At 44.4% G+C, this 23,781-nt stretch overlaps 1 protein-coding gene across 2 annotated transcripts in view; it reads right to left on the bottom strand.

Moving 5' to 3' along the window:
* Positions 1 to 9,968: 9,968 nt before the first annotated feature.
* The window catches only part of ep300b (E1A binding protein p300 b), a 35,692-nt gene continuing 21,879 nt past the window's right edge, over positions 9,969 to 23,781 (bottom strand). For both annotated transcript variants that reach the window (XM_070848727.1, XM_070848728.1), the window contains exons 21-30: positions 23,323 to 23,379; positions 22,993 to 23,070; positions 22,436 to 22,503; positions 20,615 to 20,765; positions 18,762 to 19,022; positions 18,323 to 18,488; positions 17,701 to 17,868; positions 17,184 to 17,345; positions 15,106 to 15,387; positions 9,969 to 14,645 (exon numbers count right to left, since the gene is read on the bottom strand). In XM_070848727.1, coding sequence (XP_070704828.1) covers positions 11,361 to 14,645; positions 15,106 to 15,387; positions 17,184 to 17,345; positions 17,701 to 17,868; positions 18,323 to 18,488; positions 18,762 to 19,022; positions 20,615 to 20,765; positions 22,436 to 22,503; positions 22,993 to 23,070; positions 23,323 to 23,379 — 4,678 coding nt within the window. In that variant the 3' untranslated portion in view covers positions 9,969 to 11,360. The remainder of the gene's footprint in view (positions 14,646 to 15,105; positions 15,388 to 17,183; positions 17,346 to 17,700; positions 17,869 to 18,322; positions 18,489 to 18,761; positions 19,023 to 20,614; positions 20,766 to 22,435; positions 22,504 to 22,992; positions 23,071 to 23,322; positions 23,380 to 23,781) is intronic.

Below are 23,781 nucleotides of genomic sequence, written 5' to 3'. Positions count from 1 at the left end.
CTCTACCTTGATGCCCAAATGTCTGAAGAACACCTTGCTCTCCATCCAGCCTGCTGACCTGTCCTGCATACTTGGAGAGCTTCCTTTCAAAGGCCTCTACCAAGCAACGCTCACATGGGATTGTCTGCTCCAGCCGCACAGCTTGCATCATGGTCTCAGGCTGGTGGCTGCAGTATGGTTGGGCAACTTCAGCTGCTGTTCAAGGCCCACCAACAGCTGCCTGTCCCATGCAGAGGTAAGGATGCCTGCAGACGTTCCTCTGGCAGGTTTTGGCTGCTCTCCAGCACTGACAAAGGCGATTGTCTGCTTGGATGGTCAGGAGCGCATTGCCTAGTCCACTCCTGCGCAGGGATGGAGCTGTGATTGACTTTTCGTGGTGGTCACAGATTGTGATGTATGCAAGACATTTACTCCTGTTGAAGCAAGAAGTTAAACACGTTTTTGTTTTGCAGTCAATAGCGCCCCCAAATCCTAAAGTCACCTCTTGAAAATAAACAGTAGTTCTGTTTTATTCAGCTATTAATCCTTATTGGCTCCACTGTTGAGCACCACAATGAAGCCAGGAAAACATAATCTGGACACTTGTTTCTAAAGTTCTTTCTTCAAACCTGCTACTGTTGTATGAGCTGTTTTCTCAGCCCTTTGAAACCCAGATGATCGCTCCAAATAAAGCTCTCCTTTCTGAAATATAACAAAGTTGAACTTTGGAGCGTGCTGATTTTTTACTTTGACTTCAGTATTTTTTAAACCAGCCACTTTACCAAAAACCCAGCTAAAGTATCTGTTAAACCACTGAATGTATCATCCATTCATTACTACTGCCTTAATATGGAACAGTCGTAGTGCCACGTGCCAACACTAGAGGGCGCGTTGATCCCAGGAAATAAATTACCGTAAGTGACGCCATCGAGTTCAAGTTAATGGTCAGTGAATCATAAGCTCAGTATGTTTGAAGTGTGCAGCAGTGGAGGTGGGGAGCACACGCTAACAAGAAACATCCTTCATAAGACACGAAGCTGCTCTGTTGTGCTACAAACACACCTCTGTGAGTTTGAAAAGGGAAAGTTACACATTTTATTCTGTAAAATCACATGATCAGTGAGAGTGAGCATCATGTGGGTGCTGGTGTGTACTTTTCCTGCTTACCCTCTCCTCACTTTGGAAAAGCAACCAGCTGGGATCCCAGGGATCAGGATGAAACCTGAGTGTAGTCCAAGGACAATGTACTGTACATAGGTGGGCAAATCTATTTTTTTTACAGGGTAAATAAAAAAGACATTGGAGCTGTTTAAGCTTGACAACAAATTAAAACTCTTTCCCAAAACACCTGGTTAATATTTTTTCAGAAAGGGCCGGCTCTTCCAATAGGCAATATAGGCAAATGCTAAGGGCGCCGTGGCCTCCAGAGGGCGCCACAAAAGGGGGAAAAATACCTTAAATATAATTATATTAAAACTAGTTATTACTATTAACTCTTAAAATGGAAAAGCTCACATTGATTCAAATGTAAAGCATGTCTGTGGGGGGGGGGGGCGAATTTATTGATGTGACCCCAGAGAACCTCGTAAACATGTCAAAACGACCGAAAGTGTCCGGAGCACAGGGAAGAAAAAAAAGAAAAGAAGAGGAAAAACGGGAGAAAGAAAGAGGTAAAGTAAAGATCCAGTCATGACATGAAGCAGCATCAGGTGTAGCAGTTATCACAGTGTAACATCAGGTGTAGCAGTTATCACAGTGACCATCAGGTGTAGCAGTTATCACAGTGTAACATCAGGTGTAGCAGTTATCACAGTGTAACATCAGGTGTAGCAGTTATCACAGTGACCATCAGGTGTAGCAGTTATCACAGTGTAACATCAGGTGTAGCAGTTATCACAGTGACCATCAGGTGTAGCAGTTATCACAGTGACCATCAGGTGTAGCAGTTATCACAGTGTAACATCAGGTGTAGCAGTTATCACAGTGACCATCAGGTGTAGCAGTTATCACAGTGAGCATCAGGTGTTCAGGTGTAGCAGTTATCACAGTGTAACATCAGGTGTAGCAGTTATCACAGTGACCATCAGGTGTAGCAGTTATCACAGTGTAACATCAGGTGTAGCAGTTATCACAGTGACCATCAGGTGTAGCAGTTATCACAGTGTAACATCAGGTGTAGCAGTTATCACAGTGTAACATCAGGTGTAGCAGTTATCACAGTGAGCATCAGGTGTAGCAGTTATCACAGTGTAACATCAGGTGTAGCAGTTATCACAGTGACCATCAGGTGTAGCAGTTATCACAGTGACCATCAGGTGTAGCAGTTATCACAGTGTAACATCAGGTGTAGCAGTTATCACAGTGACCATCAGGTGTAGCAGTTATCACAGTGTAACATCAGGTGTAGCAGTTATCACAGTGACCATCAGGTGTAGCAGTTATCACAGTGACCATCAGGTGTAGCAGTTATCACAGTGACCATCAGGTGTAGCAGTTATCACAGTGACCATCAGGTGTAGCAGTTATCACAGTGGAACAAAGTTGTTCACTTGCTTCTGAGCGATCAGCCTGAACATCGTATGCTAATCAGTAAATAACCAGTTTTATATTTCTGTAGCTGAGCGGCATGGAGAGGTCTTTACTGTTATGGATCATCTGTATAGATTAAACCTACTCAGTAGGTGTCTACATTGGCCTAATCTATGCATGTTTTATTTACATCTGGCATTCTGGCTAGCTAACGTTTTTCCTGCTTTTAATAGTCAGTCAAAATGCTGTTCCATTTTCAACCCTTCATGGATCTGATTGTTAACGCTAGTTGTTGGTTGTGTTACAGTTCATATTATCTAAAGCATGTTAATTGTTTTAAACTTTACGTCAGTCTTAAAGTACACATTATTATTATTATCATTATTATTCTTTATTCACTTATTTACAGGTTTTTATTTTGTGGTAAGGGTATTTATATTGTATTTCAGTGTGTGTGTGTGTGTGTGTGTGTGTGTGTGTGGCATAAAACACCTTATGACAATAACAAAGTTTGTGTTCCACTTGCCAGTCTGCCATTAGCAACAAGGGCATCATGGTTACAGATGTTTTCTAACAATCACTTATCACACACAATAAGTTACTTCAAATAAAGTTCTTAAAGACGAAATACTTACAAAGTGTTTTGTGTGATTATGCACTTGGTTTGGGCACACAAAAGTTAAATTGCTGTTTTATGATCTCTCAAATCTTAGCTTATTTCGACCCACCTAGTTGTTCTTTTTAACAGCTGTATTAAAACTCAATCATCTGGTTTGGGATTATTTTCCCACAGAGAAAGTGATGATACCGAACTTTGCTGCAGTGCTATGTTTTGGCTGTTGCACATGCTGCTCCTGCACTCAAGTTACAAATAATTTCAACATGATCCATTCACCTAAAACCCTTAAAAGTCGGAAATCTGGTCAGATTACAGTTTAAACCGCTTTTTTTTTTTAAATGTCGTACTCAAGTGACTTAGTAAACATCCTTAATATTCCCTAAATCGTTAATAAAAATCATCAATCATACATTTACATATTTCTTTTTCCAATTTTATTGAACACAGTTAATAAATTAAGCAGAATATTTTAGAAGTGTGAGGGGAAACCGGAGCACCCGGAGTAAACCTCACGATGAAAAGTCAAAAGGGGAAAAGGCCAATTATTTGAATATTGTAGAAGTGTGGGGGGAAACCGGAGCACCCGGAGTAAACCCCACGATCAGAGCCGGCTCTAGTCATAATGGTGCCCTAGGCCAGATGCGCACCGATCACTCGCCCCGCGCCCCTTCCATGGTGTAGGACTGGGGGGGGGGGGTGCGTGCGCCTCAGGAGCACCGGACGGGGGGGGGGCGTGCGTCTCAGGAGCGCCGGATGGGGGGGTGGGGGGTGGGGGGGGGTGCGTGCGTCTCAACAGCGCGCACCCCCCCCCACCCCCCCACCCCCCCGTCCGGCGCTCCTGAGACGCACGCCCCCCCCCACGCACGGCCCTGCCCACGATGAAAGGGGAAAAGGGGAAACAGTCAGTTATTTTGACGTTTGAAGACAGAAACCAGTCTCATCTTCGCTCGACGAAACAGTTTGCAGGTCCTCTGAAAAAGATTTTTCTTCTTCTTCTTCTTGATGTTAGCGTCATCAGCAGATCCAGGGGCAGCTGCAGCTCCCTCAGTGTTGTCGTCATCTGTGTTTGTAGGGCTGTCATTGCGAGGAATAGCAGCACCTGAGTCTTCCTCATTGGCAATAGCAGTGTCTCCTACTGGCTCGCTGGAATGAGTGGGAGGGCTGTCACCTGAGGAGACACTGCTGGCTGACATTATAGTGTCTTTGTCACTGGAACTTGGAATTGATGAGTGTCCATTAAAGATGCAATTGGTGGCCGGTACTGCATCTTGGTTATGGGAAGAGTCAGCGTCAGTATTGGTACCACTGTAACCCTCAGTGGCTGAGGGTTCATCAGCGACACACTCCGAGTCCTTTACCGAGAGCCTGACAGAAGATGGCTCTCTGTCTGAGGGGACCTTCAGAGCTTCAGAGCTATCAAACCTCTGGACCTGAAATGGTTCAGCGGGTGTGTCCTTTTTCTCTTCCATGTTTGTAGGGCCGTCATTACGAGGAATAGCAGCACCCGAGTCTTCCTCAGTGGCAATAGCAGTGTCTGCTACTGGCTCGTTGTTCCAGCCTTCGTCACTGGAATGAGCGGGAGGGCTGTCACCTGAGGAGACACTGCTGGCTGGCATTATAATGTCATCAGCGAAATGCTCCGAGCCCTTTAGCGGGAGCCTGGCAGAAGATGGCTCTCTGTCTGAGGAGACCTTCAGAGCTCCAAGGTCTGCCTCCTCATGGCTGGAACTATGGGTGTCTGAGGCTCCAGCCCTTGAGTCAGAAGCCTGTTCGGCTCTGCGCTGCTTGGTGACAGAGAGAGGATTATCTGACTCATACAAAGTGTGGGAGAGGTTAACGGTCATGGGTTTAAGGCCAGCATTTGCATACGAGATGGTCCCAGCCAGGTGAGCCATTGTGATAAAAGGGTGCGCTAGGGCTTCCTTGGGTGTGATTCTCTTTCCAGGGTCCATATGCAGCATCGATTTTAGGAGGCTTAAAAATGCCATCCTATCTTCATATTCTAGAGTGCTGCTTTTCTCCGGGAAATTCTTCACTTCATACTCCAGATTTCCCATACGCTGGAAAAACTCCCACACAACTTCAGGCTCGTTACCAGTGCCCTTCTTGTACTCCCCTGGTGACTTCAGTCTCCACCCTGGACTGCTGGATTCGTCCTCTCTGCTGAAAAACATCCAGGTGTACATGCCAGCACTCAGCAGGAGGTCCTCTGGTTGACCCAGCATGTGTATCATAGCTTTCATCCTATAATAGTCACAGTCTCCACCGAAGATGTCACCACAAAAGTACAGGAAAGACATGATGCATCCCACTGACCACATGTCAACAGCCTCAGACGGGGGAAGGCCAAGGGTCAACTCTGGAGCCCTGTATGCTGGAACCTGTATGGTCATCCCAGTGTATAATTTTCTGACTGGAAGGGCCAGACCAAAGTCGATGAGCTTCACCCTGAACGGCTGATCCCTGTGGTTGACGAGCATTATGTTGTCAGGTTTTAGGTCCGCATGTACGATGCCGATACCTTTCAGGGCGTCAAGTGCTACAAATAGCTGCTGCATCACAGGGCGAATTTCATTAAGACTCAATGGGGTTCTAGTTTCGTTCAGCAGGTCCCAAAGGCTCCTGTCCAGCATCTCGAAGGCCAGGCAGGAGGAGCTGTGGTATGTGAAACTGTCAGTGAATCTTACTATGTTTGACTTTTCTGGGTCAAGAGAGCGGATTGCTTTCAGCATCTCCAATTCCCAGCTGCAGGCATTACTGTCCTTGAGGATCTTAACTGCCGCCAATTTGTTTGTTGTCATATCGACACACTTGACAACTTTGCCAAAATTTCCCTCACCCATAAAGTCCCTCACCAGGTAGCGGGTGGACTCGCTGGGGAGGATATCAAACCTCTGGACCTGAAATGGTTCAGCGGGTGTGTCCTTTTTCTCTTCCATGTTTGTAGGGCCGTCATTACGAGGAATAGCAGCACCCGAGTCTTCCTCAGTGGCAATAGCAGTGTCTGCTACTGGCTCGTTGTTCCAGCCTTCGTCACTGGAATGAGCGGGAGGGCTGTCACCTGAGGAGACCTTCAGAGCTCCAAGGTCTGCCTCCTCATGGCTGGAACTATGGGTGTCTGCGGCTCCAGCCCTTGAGTCAGAAGCCTGTTCAACTCTGCGCTGCTTGGTGACAGAGAGAGGATTATCTGACTCATCCAAAGTGTGGGAGTGGTTAACGGTTATAAGCTGAAGGGCAGCATTTGCATACGAGATGGTCTCGGCCAGGTGAGTCTTTGTGATGAAAGGGTGCGCTAGGGCTTCCTTGGGTGTGATTCTCTTTCCAGGGTCCATATGCAGAATCGATTTTAGTAGGCTTAAAAATGCCATCCTATCTTCATATTCAAGAGCGCTGGTTTTCACTGGAAAATTCTTCACTTCATACTCCAGATTTCCCATCTCCTGGAAAAACTCCCACACAACTTCAGGCTCCTTATCAGTGGCCTGCTTGTACTCCACTGGTGACTTCAGTTTCCACCCTGGACCGCTGGAGCCCTCCTCTCTGCTGAAAAACGACCTGGTGTACATGCCAGCACTCAGCAGGAGATCCTCTGGTTGACCCAGCATGTGTATCATAGCTTTCATCCTATGATAGTCACAGTCTCCACCGAAGATGTCACCGCAAAAGTACAGGAAAGACATGATGCATCCCACTGACCACATGTCAACGGCCTCGGACGGGGGAAGGCCCAGGGTCAACTCTGGAGCCCTGTATGCTGGAACCTGTATGGTCATCCCAGTGTATAATTTTCTGACTGGAAGGGCCAGACCAAAGTCGATGAGCTTCACCCTGAACGGCTGATCCCTGTGGTTGACGAGCATTATGTTGTCAGGTTTTAGGTCCGCATGTACAATGCCGATACCTTTCAGGGCGTCAAGTGCTACGAATAGCTGCTGCATTATAGTGCGAATTTCATTAAGATTCAATGGGGTTCTAGTTTCGTTCAGTAGGTCCCAAAGGCTCCTGTCCAGCATCTCGAAGGCCAGGCAGGAGGAGCTGTGGTACGTGAAACTGTCAATGAATCTTACTATGTTTGTCTCTTCTGGGTCAAGAGAGCGGATTGCTTTCAGCATCTCCAATTCCCAGCTGCAGTCATCCCTGTCCTTGAGGATCTTAACTGCCACCAATTCGTTTGTTGTCATATCGACACACTTGGCAACTTTGCCAAAACTTCCCTCACCCATAAAGTCCATCACCAGGTAGCGGGTGGACTCGCTGGGGAGGATATCAAACCTCTGGACCTGAAATGGTTCAGAAGGTGTGTCCTTGTTCTCCACCATTGAAGATTTCTTTGTAGCTAACGTCGAAGTAGAAGTTGGGGAAGACATTTATGGCGTCAAATGTTTCCAAATCCTTTCCAAACACAGTATAGTTGTACGCTCTGGCTCTCACTCTGAAGGTAACAGAAGGTGTCTGACCAGCTTTACTTATAGACTAAGATGACATCAGGGAGTTCCGGGAGAACAAAGAACAAAGCCAAAATAGAATTCTGAGTTTCATTTTGAAAACAAACAAACAAAATCTATTCAAAAAAGAACTTTATTACCATGACAACTGGTTGACTGTTTTTCAGTTCAGTTCAATTCACTTCAACAGGCTTTACTGGCATTTAATTCAAATCAATTCAATTCAATTTATTTTGTATAGCCCAATATCACAACAGAGTTGTCTCACAGTGCTTTACAAAGTTCACTGAAATAAACAAGAAGTGTAAGCAAACAAACAATCTAATAAAGAGTCCAGCAGTCGATGAGGCCAATGGATTAATGCCGTCCAGAGCAGTTATGGTAGTAGAAAAGCTGTCTCTGAGGTGTCTGGGGCCAAGCAAAATAACTTCAGTTTTATCTGAATTTAGCAGCAGAAAGTTGCTGCTCATCCAGGACTTTATGTCCTTAAGGCAGATTTGAAGTTTAGCCAACTGGCATGACATTTAACAACAAGAAAGACAACCATCAATTAATGAAATCAACTAAAAATAATGTGAACAGCAACATGAGTCATTAGAGATGATTTACAATAAATAAAAAATTAAAAGAAATAGAACAAATTCATAACAGTAAAAAATAATAGTAAAAAATAGTGAACACTTGCTATGAATATTTGTAAAATAATGTGGATGTCACAACCCGGACAGACAAGACAAAGGAACCCACTTGCACGATCTCAGGGGATCTCAAGTACAAGAGTTTGTTTTCAGCCAGAGTGAATCCACAGTTCTGATGAAGCGATCAAACCCAGGGAGGCGGCATAAGAATGAAAGGAAAGTATGACCTACATATATGTCTGCAGCACAGGGAACATGGAGAAATATATGACCAGCATTCAATTATTTACTACAGTGTTTCGTGTGGAGTTACATCGGCAACATTTATTTCTATAAGTTTGGGAAACCTCTTGTTATCGACCTGATCATCGGCACGTGACAATGAACAGTAAAATTTCAGAGAGTAACTCCTGGGGGGGACATGAAAACATTGCTGTCTGGCCCTATCTACCTCTCTCTCCTTTACGCTCCTTTGCAACTTGTCTTGCAGGGTTGAGCCCTCAGCATGTTCAAATGCTTTAAATAATGTTATTAAAAGTAATAGTAGTTATAGCATTGTTCCGTATTAGTCCATATCCTACCTGCATACAGGTTTTTGTATGTTCAACCAGCAATACCAACACTGGTATTAGGTGGAAGGTGGCAGTGTAGACTGGAAAGTATGGAAGCCCGTTTCCGCCAGTGAAAAAAAAAGAAGATAAAAAGTCATAATTACGAGATAAAAAGTCATAATTACGAGATAAAAAGTCAAAATTACGAGATAAGAAAGTCATAATTACGAGATAAAAAGTCATAATTACAAGATAAAAAGTCAAAATTACGAGATAAAAAGTCGAAATTACGAGAAAGGAAATGCGCATGCGCTTCAGTTGTACCGACAGAGCAGCAGTACTTTGTATGAATCCTATATAGTTTGACACAGAAATGGACTGCCAGTACATTGAGGACTACTTTAAACGGGGCTTTACAACGGATGAAATACTTATATATACTAATACAAATACATTTCCTCTCTGATTTGCATGGGATTATACTGAGCAAACGCACACTAGAAAGGATTTTAAGCAAGAAGAACCTTTGGCGTAGAAAGAATAAGACGCACTGTGACGAAGACCACAGAGTTAGACATTAGAAGATAATTTCAAAGCCATATTAAAGAAATTCTCGCAACTTGTTTTGCTCCCTGCAACAATGAACTAATTTAATATTTCAAAGCTATATCATGCAGTCATGAAGTCACTTGTAATAGCAACCTTTTAACCACAGGATAACGTCATTGCTGTAGCTGGACAAGCGAGGCGTTCATGGACCCCTTTCTCTGTCGGTACAACTGAAGCGCATGCGCCTTTCCTTTCTCGTAATTTCGACTTTTTATCTCGTAATTATGACTTTTTATCTCATCTTTTTTTTTTTTTCACTGGCGGAAACGGGCTTCCATAGGAAAGTGAGCACATTTGTAAAGCTAGTAAAAAAGTTTTTGTAAAGCCTTCATTCTTGGCAATAATAAACCTTACGTTATTAATGGTTACATTGTTAATTAAGTATAATAGATTAATTCCCAATAAACAACTTTAAATATCCTGTCAAGAACGAAAAAACAAAAGTTAAAATGGAGCTACTCGTCATTCACTGTGTATTTAATGTGGTGAACTATCTCTATTTTTTAGCAGGATAACACATTCAGGTGTTTTTTTTTTTGGTCATACGATACTTTATAGGTCTTATTTCTAACAAACAGCCACATGCGGGACACATCACTGTTGGTAATTTTCATTTTATTATAAAAAAAACAGTATTTGAGTCCACAGTTTGTGTTTCCTTTGTACAGTAAAAAATATTAAATTAAACTCCCAAAGTTCTTAGCAGAAAGATAAAGAGGAGGATGGAGTTTGGGGAGAGGGAGAATAACTTCCCCCTGATGAGGAGGAGGAAGAAGAAGAGGAGGAGGAGGAGGATGGGGGTTGGGTTTTAAGTCCAAGGGAAGCAGCAAAGGGGACGAGGCAGAATGAGACGGAGACTGACTGCTCAGATCTCCTCTTTTCGCCTCATTTCTGTGCAACACAGTTCATTTGGATCAAAATCCTGTTTACTCCAAACAGTAGAATCCTAAAAACACTAAAAGGAGCCCACCCCACCCATTTAACATCCCAGCCCATGTACTCAAAATGTTACAGGCACACAGGTATGCACCGCCCCTCCCCAAGCCTCCACTGCTCCATATTAAGTGTCTTTAAAGGAAGGAGTGCACACACATTCGAGGGAGAGGGCTTGCATGTTTGCGAGGGAAGAGTCCCTTCCAGCATGGCCGATGTCCAATACAGAAGCTGTCCGGGACGTCACAACGTGTCCGTTCAACATGTCAAAAATCACAGCAGACCCTCAACCACTGCAATAAAACACTGACATTTAGTTATTCCCACCTGGACAGACCCAACTAAAGACATCTAGAGTGAAATGAAATATCCACTACCCCCATCTTAACAGTCAATAACAAAAATATATTTCTATACGAATTATAGCAGTCTCAGGGTACATAACACCCCCATCCCACCCCCCCAAAAGAATACAATAAATAAAGCAAACCCAAACATTCAAAAATGAAGATATGCATCATGTCTGGATTTACAATAATAATAATCCACATCACTCTGCAAAACAGAAACAGACAGACAGACTGAATGATGGGAAACGAAACCGATAAAAAAGTTCTTTGCATTAAATCATTTCCTCTTTAATTCTTGACCACTTTTAAAATCTTAAAAACATTTCTTAAAAAAGGCAATTACTTCTATATATCCCCAGATCCCCGAAAATATCACCTTTCTTGTATTCAGCAAGAGGTGGAGGTGAGGGAGGAGGTGCTAGAGAAGCCATCCCCCCTCTTTGTCCACAATTGGCAAAAAAATATATTAACAGCAATAACTTACAATTCATTTATTCTAATTTATTTAACGACTGCTTGATTTATTGTTCATCTCCCATAGGAAGTTCAGTTCAATGCATCTTTATTGAAAACATTTTAAATAACATTTAATAATAGTATAAAAAAAAGAAAGGCTAAGTAATAACAATAACACTGTCCTGGGTGAGTGCAGTTTGTGCGAAGAATCACAGAGCGTTCAGCTCAACTTGACACGTTAAGTAGAATTCCTACATGATGTCTAAAGGGTTGTGATTCATATTCTGGCCAAGTGGGTCCTGACCGTTACCCCCTGGCCCGTGGAGACCAGCCATGCCACTCAGCTGAGACAGCATAGCGCTCTGGTCCGACCCAAACTGCTCCATAGAGTTCTGTTGCTGCTGCTGGGTCGTTGGCTGTTGCTGTTGTTGCGGAGGGACCACCATACCCTGGTGGTGCTGGTTCAGGTGGCCTGGGTGTGGGGAACCCGTCTGCATCTGGGGGGAGATGTGATGAGGGGAGGGTTGGGGCTGCATGCGTGGGGACGGGCTGGAGTGTGGCGGCTGGGACTGGGGTCTGGGTGAAGGCTGTGGGGATCGCACCTGGTTAGCCAGGGATGTGGGCAGCCCCTGGCCCTGCAGGTGTGGGTGGGGGGACTGGGCCATCTGCTGTGGCTGCTGAGGACTCATGGGATTGCTGTGCTGCGCTGGTGACCCCCCTGGCCCTAGATGCTGCTGCTGTTGGAGCAGCCTCTGGTGGAGGGCCTGTTGGAACAGAGCCTGAGAAGATGAAGGTGGGGGGCCACTCTGAGTGGGCTGAGGGCCCTGAGTTGGCTGCTGAGGACCTCCTACACCCCCTCCACCTGCATCGCCCCCTGGCAGACCAGCCATGGCATTCTGTTGCTGCATCTGGAGGTGGTGCTGGTGCTGAAGCCTCTGCTGCAGTGCAGCCTGCTGCTGGGCCACCGACCCTGGGTAACCTTGCCCCGGCTGGCCTGGGGGACCACCAGGCTGCTGAGGGCCAAGAGGCTGAGCTCCAGGTGGGGCCTGTCCCACCGTAGGAGGCTGCATCCCAGGTTGTCCCATGTAGCCCTGCCCCTGTGGTGGCTGTGGCTGCTGGAACTGACCATGATTTACACCCATTTGCTGCTGCTGCTGCTGCTGCTGTTGTTGTTGCTGTTGCTGCTGCTGCTGCTGCTGCTGGAGATGTCGTCTCATGAGCAGCTCTCTAAACTGCGGACTGTTGAGATTTCCAATCTGTGGCCCCTGGCCTGGAATGCCTCTTCCTCCACCTTGTTGCTGCTGCTGCTGTTGTTGTTGTTGTTGTTGTTGTTGTTGTTGCTGCTGCTGCTGCTGCTGTTGTTGCTGGAGAGCTGCCACTTGCTGCTGTTGTAAACTGCTGAGCATCGGCCTCTGCTGCTGTTGTAGCTGCAGCTGCTGCTGCTGCTGTTGCTGTTGCTGTTGCTGTTGCTGTACTTGCTGTAGCTGAGCCATAGTGGCCATGTTGACATTTGTACCTCCCTGACCCCCCATGTGCATACCTGGCTGGCCCGCACCTGCAGCATTCATGTTCACTTGTGGGCCCCCTCCTGCCATCACATTACCAACAGGACCCCCTGTGGGTCCAGGACCTCCAGGGACACCACCGGGTCCACCCGGGCCCCCCTGCACCCCCTTGTATTTTGAGGCCCTCTGTTTGATAAAAGCAGCCATGAGCTGTGGGTTCGACCGCAAGATATTTAGGACTTGCTGCTGCTGGAGTGGTGAGCTAGGCGAGCGCAGAGTCCTTAACAGCTCCTGCAGGGCTGCCTGAGGGATGTTCCCACCAGCGGCACCAACCCCTGGGACACCAGTAGCTCCAGGGACCCCTCCCCCTGGGACCCCTCCAGCAGCACCTTGTTGCTGCTGCTGCTGCGCCATGTTCATCAAGGCAGCATGGCCCTGAGCTTGTTGGTGCTGTTGCTGCTGTTGTTGCATTTGCTGTTGCTGTTGTTGAGCTGCCATCATGGCTGGATGGCCCATTTGGTTCATCATAGCTTGCCTCTGCTGAGGTGGCATCCCCTGGCCTGCCCACTGCTGTTGCTGCTGTTGAGGGTTTTGAAGCGGAGCACCCATTCTCTGCTGTTGAAGCTGTACCTGAGGGGGAAGCTGGCCCTGGGGCAGGTTACCCTGCTGGGGGGGTTGCTGCATGGGCCCACCAGCGCCAACCATCATCCCTGGCGGAGCACCTTGTTGTTGATCCATGTGAGCACGAGCAGCTGCCACTGCCGCCTGTGTCTGTGGTGGCATGCCCTGGGGTCCAACCATCCCTACTGCCCCTGGGTGTCCCATGCCCATCTGTTGACCTTGACCCTGTTGATGGTGAGGGTGAGGAGGCATCAGGCCTGCAGCTGCCTGGGCTGCTTGTCTCTGCAGAGCCATCTTCCTCTGAGCGTCGGCAACCTGCTGGATCTTCATGGCAATTTCTACTGCTGCCGGTGGAGGGCCAGAAGGGGGGTGCTGTTGCTGTTGCGGAAGGGGAGGCTGGCCCTGAGTCTGGCTGGGAGTTTGTTGGCCCCCAACACTTCCAGCCATGACAGCACCACCGGGCTGCTGCTGGGGAGGTGTTGCAGAGCCAAGGACCGGTTTGCCCTGGGACTGATGAAGTGGGGAGGAGCCAGGGGGTCTGCCAGCATATGGAGGCAAGTTGTTGTGGTGCTGTTGGAGCTGTTGAGGGTTGGTCCCTGCTCCGCTCTGCTGCTGCTGCTGCTGCTGGACCTGAGGAAGCATCTGCTGCTGATGTTGGGGAGAGCTCATTACCCCCCCAGCCCCGCCTCCTCCACTTGCCATCTGCTGGAACTGGTGGTGAAGGGGGTGCTGAGGAGGCATGCCACTCTGTGAGGGCATCCCCCCCGGCTGCTGTTGCTGCTGGACTCCAGGTCCAGGGCCCATTCCCTGCTGCGGGACTGGAGGCATGGTCTGAGTTGGGGTCTGGGGTGTTGGGGGTTGGGTACCACCAGAAGTTGGGGTACTGGGTGCTGTGGTACCGTTGTTCCCTGGCGATGGAAGTCCAGGCCCTCCTGGTGGCCCTCCAGCTGGCTGCCCCACCCTCTGCATGCTGGCCATCCTCCTCCTCAACATCTGGGCTTGCTGGAGCCTGTGCTGCAGCTGCTGCTGCCGGAGCTTTTGCTTGATGTTCAGACAGAACGGGACGGGACATTTGTTCTCCTGACAGTGTTTGGCATGGTAGCAGCACAAAGCGATAAGCTGCTTGCAGATGGGGCAGCCGCCATTTGTTTTGCGCTTACAGCTTTTGGTGTGCTGAACAACACGCTTCATCTTCTGGCAGGACGGCAGAGAACAATTGGCGTTGCGACACTGGCATGCGTGGACCAGCGACTGGATGCAGCGCTGGATGCTGAGACGACGAGAGTCTCCAGGGCTCTGGGTAGATGCTGCTGCCTGGTTGTTGCTGTCGTCGTCCAGTCCAAGCCCCAGCTTATCCATCTTGTGCTCGTGACCTTTCGTGTTGTAGCAGGTGATGCACAAGTCATAGTCCTGGAGAGGAAAAGGATTGAAGATTTGAAAATAAATGTGAATGTTAGTGCTAGATTGATTCATTCATGTTGAAACTTTCCTATGAAACTAAAAAAATGCAGCAAATCTGTTTATGCACACTATACATTCATTAACCAAGGCAAACAGCAATCTGAATGTAGATCAAGTCACTGCTTCATAGACAAAGTCATCTGATAATCATAAATACAGCTCAAAGATATTAGCTGCATTACACTAACTTTCAAACCAGAAGATGTGAGAAAATGTAACTTTGTGTGGAAATGTGGAAAAGGAAATGTGTTTACATTCAGCTAGCTTATTGCAGGTAGACTCATCCAATGATGAAAACCACATTACAGCATTTAAAATATTTACTGTGTTACTGTATTCTTGCTGCAGTTTGGTCTTCATTTGAATTCAAAGCGAGGACAACAAGATTTCAATGAGTCCTGATTCTCACCTCACAGACAGTGCAGTGGAAGCGGGTCTCCACATGGTGTTTACACTCATTGCAGGTGTAGACGAAGCGGTCCTGGCTCTGGTTGTGCAGCTCCACCAACATACACATAGAGCTCCACTTGGAGCGCCTCAGTGAGCTGAACTCCAGGTGCTTGTCCCTGGCCAGAGTCAGGAAGGCATCGCGGCCATCCATCAGGTCACAGGCCATCATGGGGTCCAGGTCCACAATGGGGGGCAGCGAGTTGGCAGTGGGGCCAGCGATGAGGCGGATGACAAAGAAGACCTGGGAATAAGAGTGGAGAGGATCAGCTGTATGTTTTTGATTACGACCCTGCTTGTACGACAGGCTTTAATTAGAAGATATCTAGATAAAAACTTACAGAAAAAGACATAAAGCAACTGTCTTTACCTTTCTGTACAATATCTTGTTGTACTCTCAATTAAGCATTTTAATAATTGTTTATGCCCTCCAGTGTTTGTAGGTTAAAAGGTGCTATGGAGTTTTCTTGTCAACAAAAACTGTTGGTGTGTGTGTCCTTGGGGGTCTGACAACATGTGCTGAATGCATTTCCTTTCTCGTGAAACTTGTAATTTTTGTAAATATAAAAATAAATAAGCTCAGCTCTAGTACAAGCTGCATCTAGAGTGCGCATGTGCAGAAGTATATGCTTTTAACTATCTTTTTAACTATTTGTTTTAGTTTTTTTGCTAGTAATATGTTTTTAAGACGTTCCCTCTCCAATACATGCTGGTGGAGAGAGCTCTTGTCATCTTTTTGCTGTGAAAGTACTACTTTAACTCTGCCTGGTGCAGTAAACATATGGCCGTTGGTAGCCGTTTTGGCTACACGAGTGATCAGCTGATCGCTCTGAAACCTGCTGGCATCTTGACCAGGAGATCTTCACAAATTCCAGAAGAATTGTGGAGGAAAACACACCGAGGTTGCAGAGGAAAGAAGAACCAGCGGAGGAGAGAAACCAGAAGGAGACAACGGAGGCGTATGGAGGAAAAGATATATAAACCCCGTCTCCCTATCGTTACTATGGGCAACGTGAGATCGCTGGTAAACAAGATGGAGGAGCTAACAGCGTTAGCCAGGAGTCAGATGGAGTACCGGGAGTGTAGTTTGGTGTGCTTTTTGGAGACATGGCTGCATCAGGACATTCCCGACGACAATGTTTCCATTAGTGGCTTCCAAACTGTTCGTGCCGACAGGGATTGCACCAGGAGCGGTAAACGGAAAGGAGAAGGAACAGGTGGTGCAGTCCTGCTCATATTACTATCAAGGAGCGCATCTGCAGCCCGGACATTGAACTGTTTGCCGTTGGTCTTCGTCCACGTTGCCTGCCACACGTTTTCACATGTTGTTGTGGTGACTGTTTACATTCCTCCTTCTGCCAACCCAACTTCGGCGTGTGACATCATCCACTCCGCCATAGCTCGAGTACAGACTCTACACCAGAGTGCACTCACTGCTATCTCTGTCTTCAACCATGTCACCATGGCAAAGGCACTGCCCAACTTCACCCAGTACGTGAACTGTTTCACCAGAGAGGAGAGGACCCTGGACTCTGGACTCACCTGATTATTATTATTGTTATCATTCTTATATAATACAGCTCCTCACTCTGAGTGTACATGTTGTTATATGTTATTGGTAGTAGTAGTAGTGATAGTAGTATTATATAGTATAACGCCTTACTCTGAATGTACATGTTGTTATGTTATTATTAGTTAGTAGCGGTATTATTATTATTATTATTATAAGACTCTGGACTCACCTGGTGCAATAATTTACCTCTGTGTAATAATTTGTAATAATTTTTGATATATACTATACTACTTTTGTGTTTGAAGTTTATTCTTATTCTTTTGGAGCTGTGTGTAACAAAAAGCAATTTCCCCTTGGGGATTATTAAAGGAATTCTGATTCTGATCTACCATCACTATTATATCTACTATCTACTATTGTGTATGTACATTCCCAGACATGACAACTCTTAAACTTCTTATAATTGTGTCATATAATCCAACAAAAGAGTAAGCAGCTATTGCTGTACTCAAATTAGACTTGCATACCTCCTTATGTTTCTCCATGGTGGCGTAGAGCTTCTGGGAAAGGTCATTGGAAACGTTGGGCATCCCTGGTTTCTTCTTATTGGCTCGGCTCAAGCTACTCTTGTTCTTGCTCGTCTTTTTATTGTTCTTCTTTTTGGCATTCTTGCTGTCACCTTTTGTGGCCTGTGAATGTTTTAATGTCAATGTCAATACAAAACCATCGCATAAAAACATCAATATTTTGTGACCAAACATCTACATCTCTTAGAACAGATGACCCACTCCATACGACTCCAAAAAGAACTGGGAAAAAAACGGTGGGAAAAATGGTGTATTTATTTAGCCAATGAGACAGATATTTAACTTTACTCTGTGTGACAGTACATCGTAAAGATGCTAAACTTGCCTTGACTCACTCTCATCCCATGGCCTCATATGTTCGTTCTGTATTATGTTTGTTTACTCTTGCCAATGTAAAAATTCTCATAAATAAAAAGTTTAAAAAATATATAGATTTTGTGACCAAAAGTCTACTCACATCAGTGGTCTCATTAGAGGTACTGTTCTCCTCCCTCTTCCTCTCTTCTTCCTCCTGCTCCAGTTCCTTGATACTCTCCTCCAGCACGTTGGGCCAGAAGTCACCCTCAAAGTACGGTAGCTCCTTGGCACTGGTCAGCCGGTCCTCTGTCGCCTGCTTGAAGATGTCCTGCGGGATAAAGACGGACCAAGAGGTAAGTGTTAAAGTCTTAGTAATGCTGTTGATGTCCTTATCTACTAGTTTTAGGACACAACAAAACATAGATGAAATTGAAAGAAAAGTGACTGAGAAAATCTCAGCACATGATCAATTCAGTAGCTGTTCTGGGTCTTTTGATCATAATACCTGATCATCAGATGGAGTTTGCCACTTTGTCATAGAATTGTAGATTCAAATTTACATTAAAAAAAAGTAAACATCTATGTGGTGAGACTGATTTATCAAATAGTAAAGTTAGCAGAATGGGGACATATGCTTTATGCTTTGCAGTTAAGTTGAAAATTTAACCAGAAAGAAAGACAAGAGTCTTCATTTTATTCAACTGTTGGGATTTGACCATTTTCTACAGTGATAAGTGCATTTACTCCCATTGTTGGTACTAAAAACAGGAAACATGTCTCACTTTGTAATCGTGGACAATGCGTTCAGAAACAGCCTTGTCCAGCATCTTCTTGTACCACTCTTGCAGGCGTTTTGGCTTGGGGATCTTCTGGTCCGCTGGGTGACAATGGAAGATGTAATCATCCCCTTCACTGGGTGGACAGGCCCAGATATGACCTGTTGTAAACCTGATACAGGGAGAAATGTAATTGTATTCATTATTTTACAAGAAAAAAAAAATTGTTTCCTTTTCTTCCATGTGCCTGCTCATTTCAACTTTCATGTGGTTGGAACACAAAGCCTAGTGAATACCATTATTGTATAATGGGCTTCTAATTTTAATGCCTTTGTAGCTATAATGCTCAAGTTTTCATTTTGAGGAATTTCATAACCGATTTCAGCTACTCAGTTGAGGTCTCTTGCAGATATTATGTTTGAGAGGGTCTAAACACTTCTCTTACCCCTGCCTCTTGACATACTCCAGATAACCCAGCAGGATCTCATGGTAGACAACAGTCCTGAGGTGTCGAGGTCTGAAGAAGTGCACGCTGTCCAGGTAAGAAATGTACACTCGTCTCTGATTGGGAGGTGGGCAGTCTGAGCCGTACTCTTGAACGTGCATGCCGAAAAAACACACGTCTGCTCCGTCAATGTCCTCAAACGCAAACAGGGCCTTCATCCTATACGGGAAGGACTCGGACATCTCTCCGGTGTCAACAAACCTAGAGAAACAAACAAAAAAAAAAAAACAGCCAGGGTGAGATACGCAGCTATAAATACAAGGAATGTCATGTCATGTAAAGTAAATTTTATTTATGTAACCTGAAATCACGGTTTGCCTATGAGGGCTTTCCAATCTGTACTGCATAACAACAAACTTCATCCTTAGACCCTTGATTCGGATAAGAAAACTCCCCTCAAAAAAGAAAAAAAAACCCCTTTTAACAGGGGAAAAATTGTAACAACACTATCCTGCAGTGTCAGAATGGACTACAATTCCTAGCAACCCGATGCATTTAATATGCAAGTCATAGTTCTATATAGCAAGTTCAATTGAGACAGAGATGACTTCTCCATGGAGTTGAGGGAAGTGGTATATTTAGCTCCACTGGGTACCAGATGAGATGCAAGATTGTAACCAGTGACTGGAATTTTTGACTAACCGCATTACAAGCCTCACACAAAAAGGACATTGATTGTAAATTCAGCACACAAAACCACATCACAGGACGGGTTTGGAAATTTATTGTGGGACATCATGCTACTGCTGGCATGTGGTGGAAAACAAGAACTGGTGAGTTTTCCCCAATACGATATTTCTTCATTATCATATCATTATCAACCAGGCAACCACAACACACAGACTTCACTGTATAGCTGCAGCTATGGGCGGTCTAAAATCCATTAGTGGGTTGTCCAACTGAGTCAGTTTGTTGCCCCTGAAATAAAACTTATAGCTGATGTGCATTTAAACTTCATCAATGTACAAAATATCTTCTACACTTCCATAAAAAAAAAAGCCTCTCTATCCACAGTTTTCTGCTACATACACTACTCACAATAGCAAAACAGCTGTTGCCTAGGAACAGCAACCGTGTGCTTTTTTTTTTTGGCATGGCCATTTTTGCAGGGTTTCCCTCAGGAGGCTGGTCCTAGTGAAGTGCTGCATCTAGCCCACCTCCCCATCCACCTGTTCAGTATGAACCAATTTTGACTAGATGTAGGGGGTTTAACATGCATCCAACTGGTGATTGGGCATTTGGTCTCTTCTTTTCTCTCTGTCACTGTAGCTTCTTGCTCTGTTGCCCAGTTTTGGTCGACTAAAGATGAGTAATTCTTTAATTTTGGCTGACTTTGACTGACCAGATTATTTCCCAACAAGCACGTATTGGATATCACAATGTTTGGCTCCTCCAGCTTTTATTCACATTATCACTATGCAATAAAACAGTAATTAAGGATCTGTGCTCGATTTTCATGTCTGTTCATTTATATATTTTAATGCATATAGATCAAAAGGAGCCTGGTGTGGTCTGGTGCTACAGGCCATAACATTTAGTTATATTTGGCATGAGGATAAGCTGGTGATGTTCCTAATTGTTCCACAGTTCACTGTTTCACAGTTTAGCCAACAGCGTGTCGCCTCAGTTACCACCAGGAAATCGCTTTGCCAAAGTGATATCACACATAAAGGTGAAGTCATATTTCATGATGATAGTGGAGATGGTCCGTTTTACATATGAGATGACCAACTTGGATTATGAAACAACCCTCTCACTAAAAATTGTAGTTGCAATGATGTTTGACTCTCTACCTGGCCTTCATGCCCGGCTTGACCTCAACCACCCTGTCAGAGACATGGACCACACGGATGGTGACCTCGCCACATTCAGGGTCGCACTGCCGCTTGAGGTAGTCATTCACTCGTGTCTCCAAGTAGTTCCCCAACTTTGTCTGAGGAAGCCCTGCAAAAGGAGGAACACGGGGGAGGGTGAGAACAGATGAAGAGAGAAGTGTGAGAAATATGTAGTCCGTGTCTTGTGTGTCCATAATCGCTTCGCTTGTAGCCAAGACCATTTGAAAGCCCTCATCACCCTCTGCCTGAACTTTTCAGAAAAGGTTTGTTTTTTCTGAAAAGGACAGAACCTGTGTTTGACTAAATACAATAAAAAGACCCATAAATAGGGTGCCACACAACACGTATAGCAGCTAAAGTTTAAACGAGTAGTTCCACATTTTGGGAAATATGATTTGCTTTCTTACCGTGAATCAGACAAGAAAATGCATACTATCATGGCTGTATGGTATACACCCAAGACTGGAAACTAGCCTGGATCTGTCTAAATGCAAAAAAATCCACTAATCACCACCTCTAAAAATTATTAATTAACCCCAAGTAGCCACTAAATTTGTACAAAAACTAAAGAGTAAAAATGGCATGTTCTGGTTTCACTGGATTATACGTCGGACTGTTTCTTGGTCAGGCGGAGTAACTTGATGTACTCCCTGCTGAACTCCTGGCAAACAACTTAACTTGACTTACTTTCTTACAATACAGACATGAGAGTAGCATCCATCTCCTCATCTATCTCTTAGCAAGAAAGCGAATAAGCATCGTTCCCTAAGTATTGAACTATTCCTTTAATATATTACGCATTGCATGGATTGGTATGCATCAATAGCACAATCCTGATTTTGATCCCTAAAAATCCTTTAATGTATTAGGAAGTGGAAAGATTGAAAAGTTTCCCAGTGAAAAAGCAAAATAAAAAGAGTACGATACAGTGAAATCACTGTTTGTGTATGCCTCCAAATTGAACTCGGTTGCTACTAACATTTTTAAAAAAGATGCACTGAAAATAAACTATGTATTAATCTTAAGAGAAATATAAATTTTCTCTTTATATTCAAACGCTTAAAAAAGGTTCCAGATTAACACTATCTAACCAAGCATAATGTTCAGAATAATGCGTTTAATTTAGTCCAGACCAGTCATCAATGTGCCGTCATGGTTTTTTCAGCTCAAACTACACGGCAGTGTAGAGGGCCAATTTCTAGTTATATCTGGTCCTTTTGTTTTCCTTTGGTCTCTGAATCTTTATCATGTTGTCAATCTTGCTCTCTCTGTTCTCCGTATTTTACGGTTTGCAAAGTTGCCTTCTTTGTTTTCTCTTTCCGCCGTCACATTTACTCCATCTTTCAAATTCCACAGTGAAAAATTGATAATGACCTGCACAGAAAAATATGGGGACTGGTTCTGGCATTAAAACACTGGGTTTCCTGCAGGTGATATTTCCACTGAGGGGTAGATGAGAATCTAAGAATGTGGATCATGGACAGAAAAATAAAAACAGACAAAATGTGCTCATTTCACGAGTCCAGCTGCTTAACTCCTGGCAAGATGATATGAACCAACAGCCATGGGTCATCTCAAAAGGAGGAAGTTATTTTAATCTTGTAAAAGAAATAGATTCATTGTTCATTGCCAATATAGTTTGACTTTTCAGAAATGTTGCTGTTATGGCAAAAAGAGAATGGGGTCAAAACATGACTTGGAAATAAAAACAAAGTCTGAATGCTGCCACGGCCATAAATCACAGAAGGGAAAGGAGCCGGCAGCTCATAGTCCACTTACTTTTGGAGGCGTATTTGTTCTCTTTCCGCGTCTTATTGGCCTTTTTGAGGCAGTTGTCACACACAAAGCTGGCGTTAGGGAGGAAGTAAAAAGAAAATGGTTAAATTTGCAGGTTACCATCAGCTCTGTCACAATTAACACAAATGACAGTGATTAAGTGGCTTGAATCAATAACTTGGCCTTTCATGTCAAACTTCCCTTCTTTAAACAACTATAATGACTCTGAATTTTCTTTCATTGTTAATTACATACAGACCACATGTGTATCTGCTGCCGCCACACTGGCAGGCGTTTTCCATCCTGACGTAATGATCAAGACTTCCACATATTTTCAGTTTCAGAACTTTGTCCAAACGGCACCTCAAAATGTTTAAACAGCACATCTACAGCTACATGAAAATGTATATTCACGTGTGTTAGGACTTTAAGGTTGTACTTTTCCGTCAGCTTTAATGATGTTTTGGATAATCTTAAAGCTTTTTAATGAATACAAATTTATCTTCCAGGCCCCGCCATGAAACAGAATGTACAGAGTGTGTGTATGATAGCTGGCTCACCCCGACGGCCATATGGTATCATTATGCAGGACACAGATCTGGTGCATTTTACGACCGCAGTCGAGGCATTCCACAAGCCTGAGCAGAGAGAGAATGAGAAGACAAAAGACAGGCACATTATCCAAAGTTCATAAGACAATACGTCACACAATTTAAAAAAAAAAACTGTTTGCTTCTCTGCAGAAGCTCCAAAATTTCTAAGCAAGTAAGTTAAGTTTAAAAAGTTCTAACTTCCAAATTAATTGGTTAATCTATACATAAAATCTCAAAGTATCACAGAGATCGTGCAAAAGAATTATAAATGAGAGTTAATGAATTAAGGAGACATACAACTCTGGGTCAAGTGTGTCGTTCTTCTTTCGTTGGAACTGTTCTTTGTTGATGGACCTGCGAGAAATATCAGAGAACAAAATACTGTAACAGACAGAACAAATAATCCTCTGACTGCTAAAGGCTGTGCACAGAATCTTCTATCTTCAATTCAAATAACACTTACAGAAATTAAAAAAAAAAAAAAAAATGTGGCCAGTAGCTAAATATCTCATTGGTGTTAAAGTTGTTATTTATCCCACTCCTAAGATAAGAGATGTAAACTCTTGTAAGAGCTATGACAATATGACATGGTTACTGTAAGATGGTGAAATTCTGAGGAATTAAATTCTATGACAAAGATGAAATCCGCGCATAAGAAAAGAACAAAGTATGTTAAAAAAAATCCTGTTATGCGGTGTTTAGATTTGTCCAAAATTTTACTAAAATGGTAGTCAAAACTAAAATGAAAAGATTTGC

This window comes from Pempheris klunzingeri, chromosome 17 (assembly GCF_042242105.1).
Source record: "Pempheris klunzingeri isolate RE-2024b chromosome 17, fPemKlu1.hap1, whole genome shotgun sequence".
In the NCBI taxonomy this organism is placed as follows: domain Eukaryota; kingdom Metazoa; phylum Chordata; class Actinopteri; order Acropomatiformes; family Pempheridae; genus Pempheris; species Pempheris klunzingeri.
Note: the sequence above shows the minus strand (reverse complement) of the source record. Positions and strands in the feature narration are given on the sequence as shown.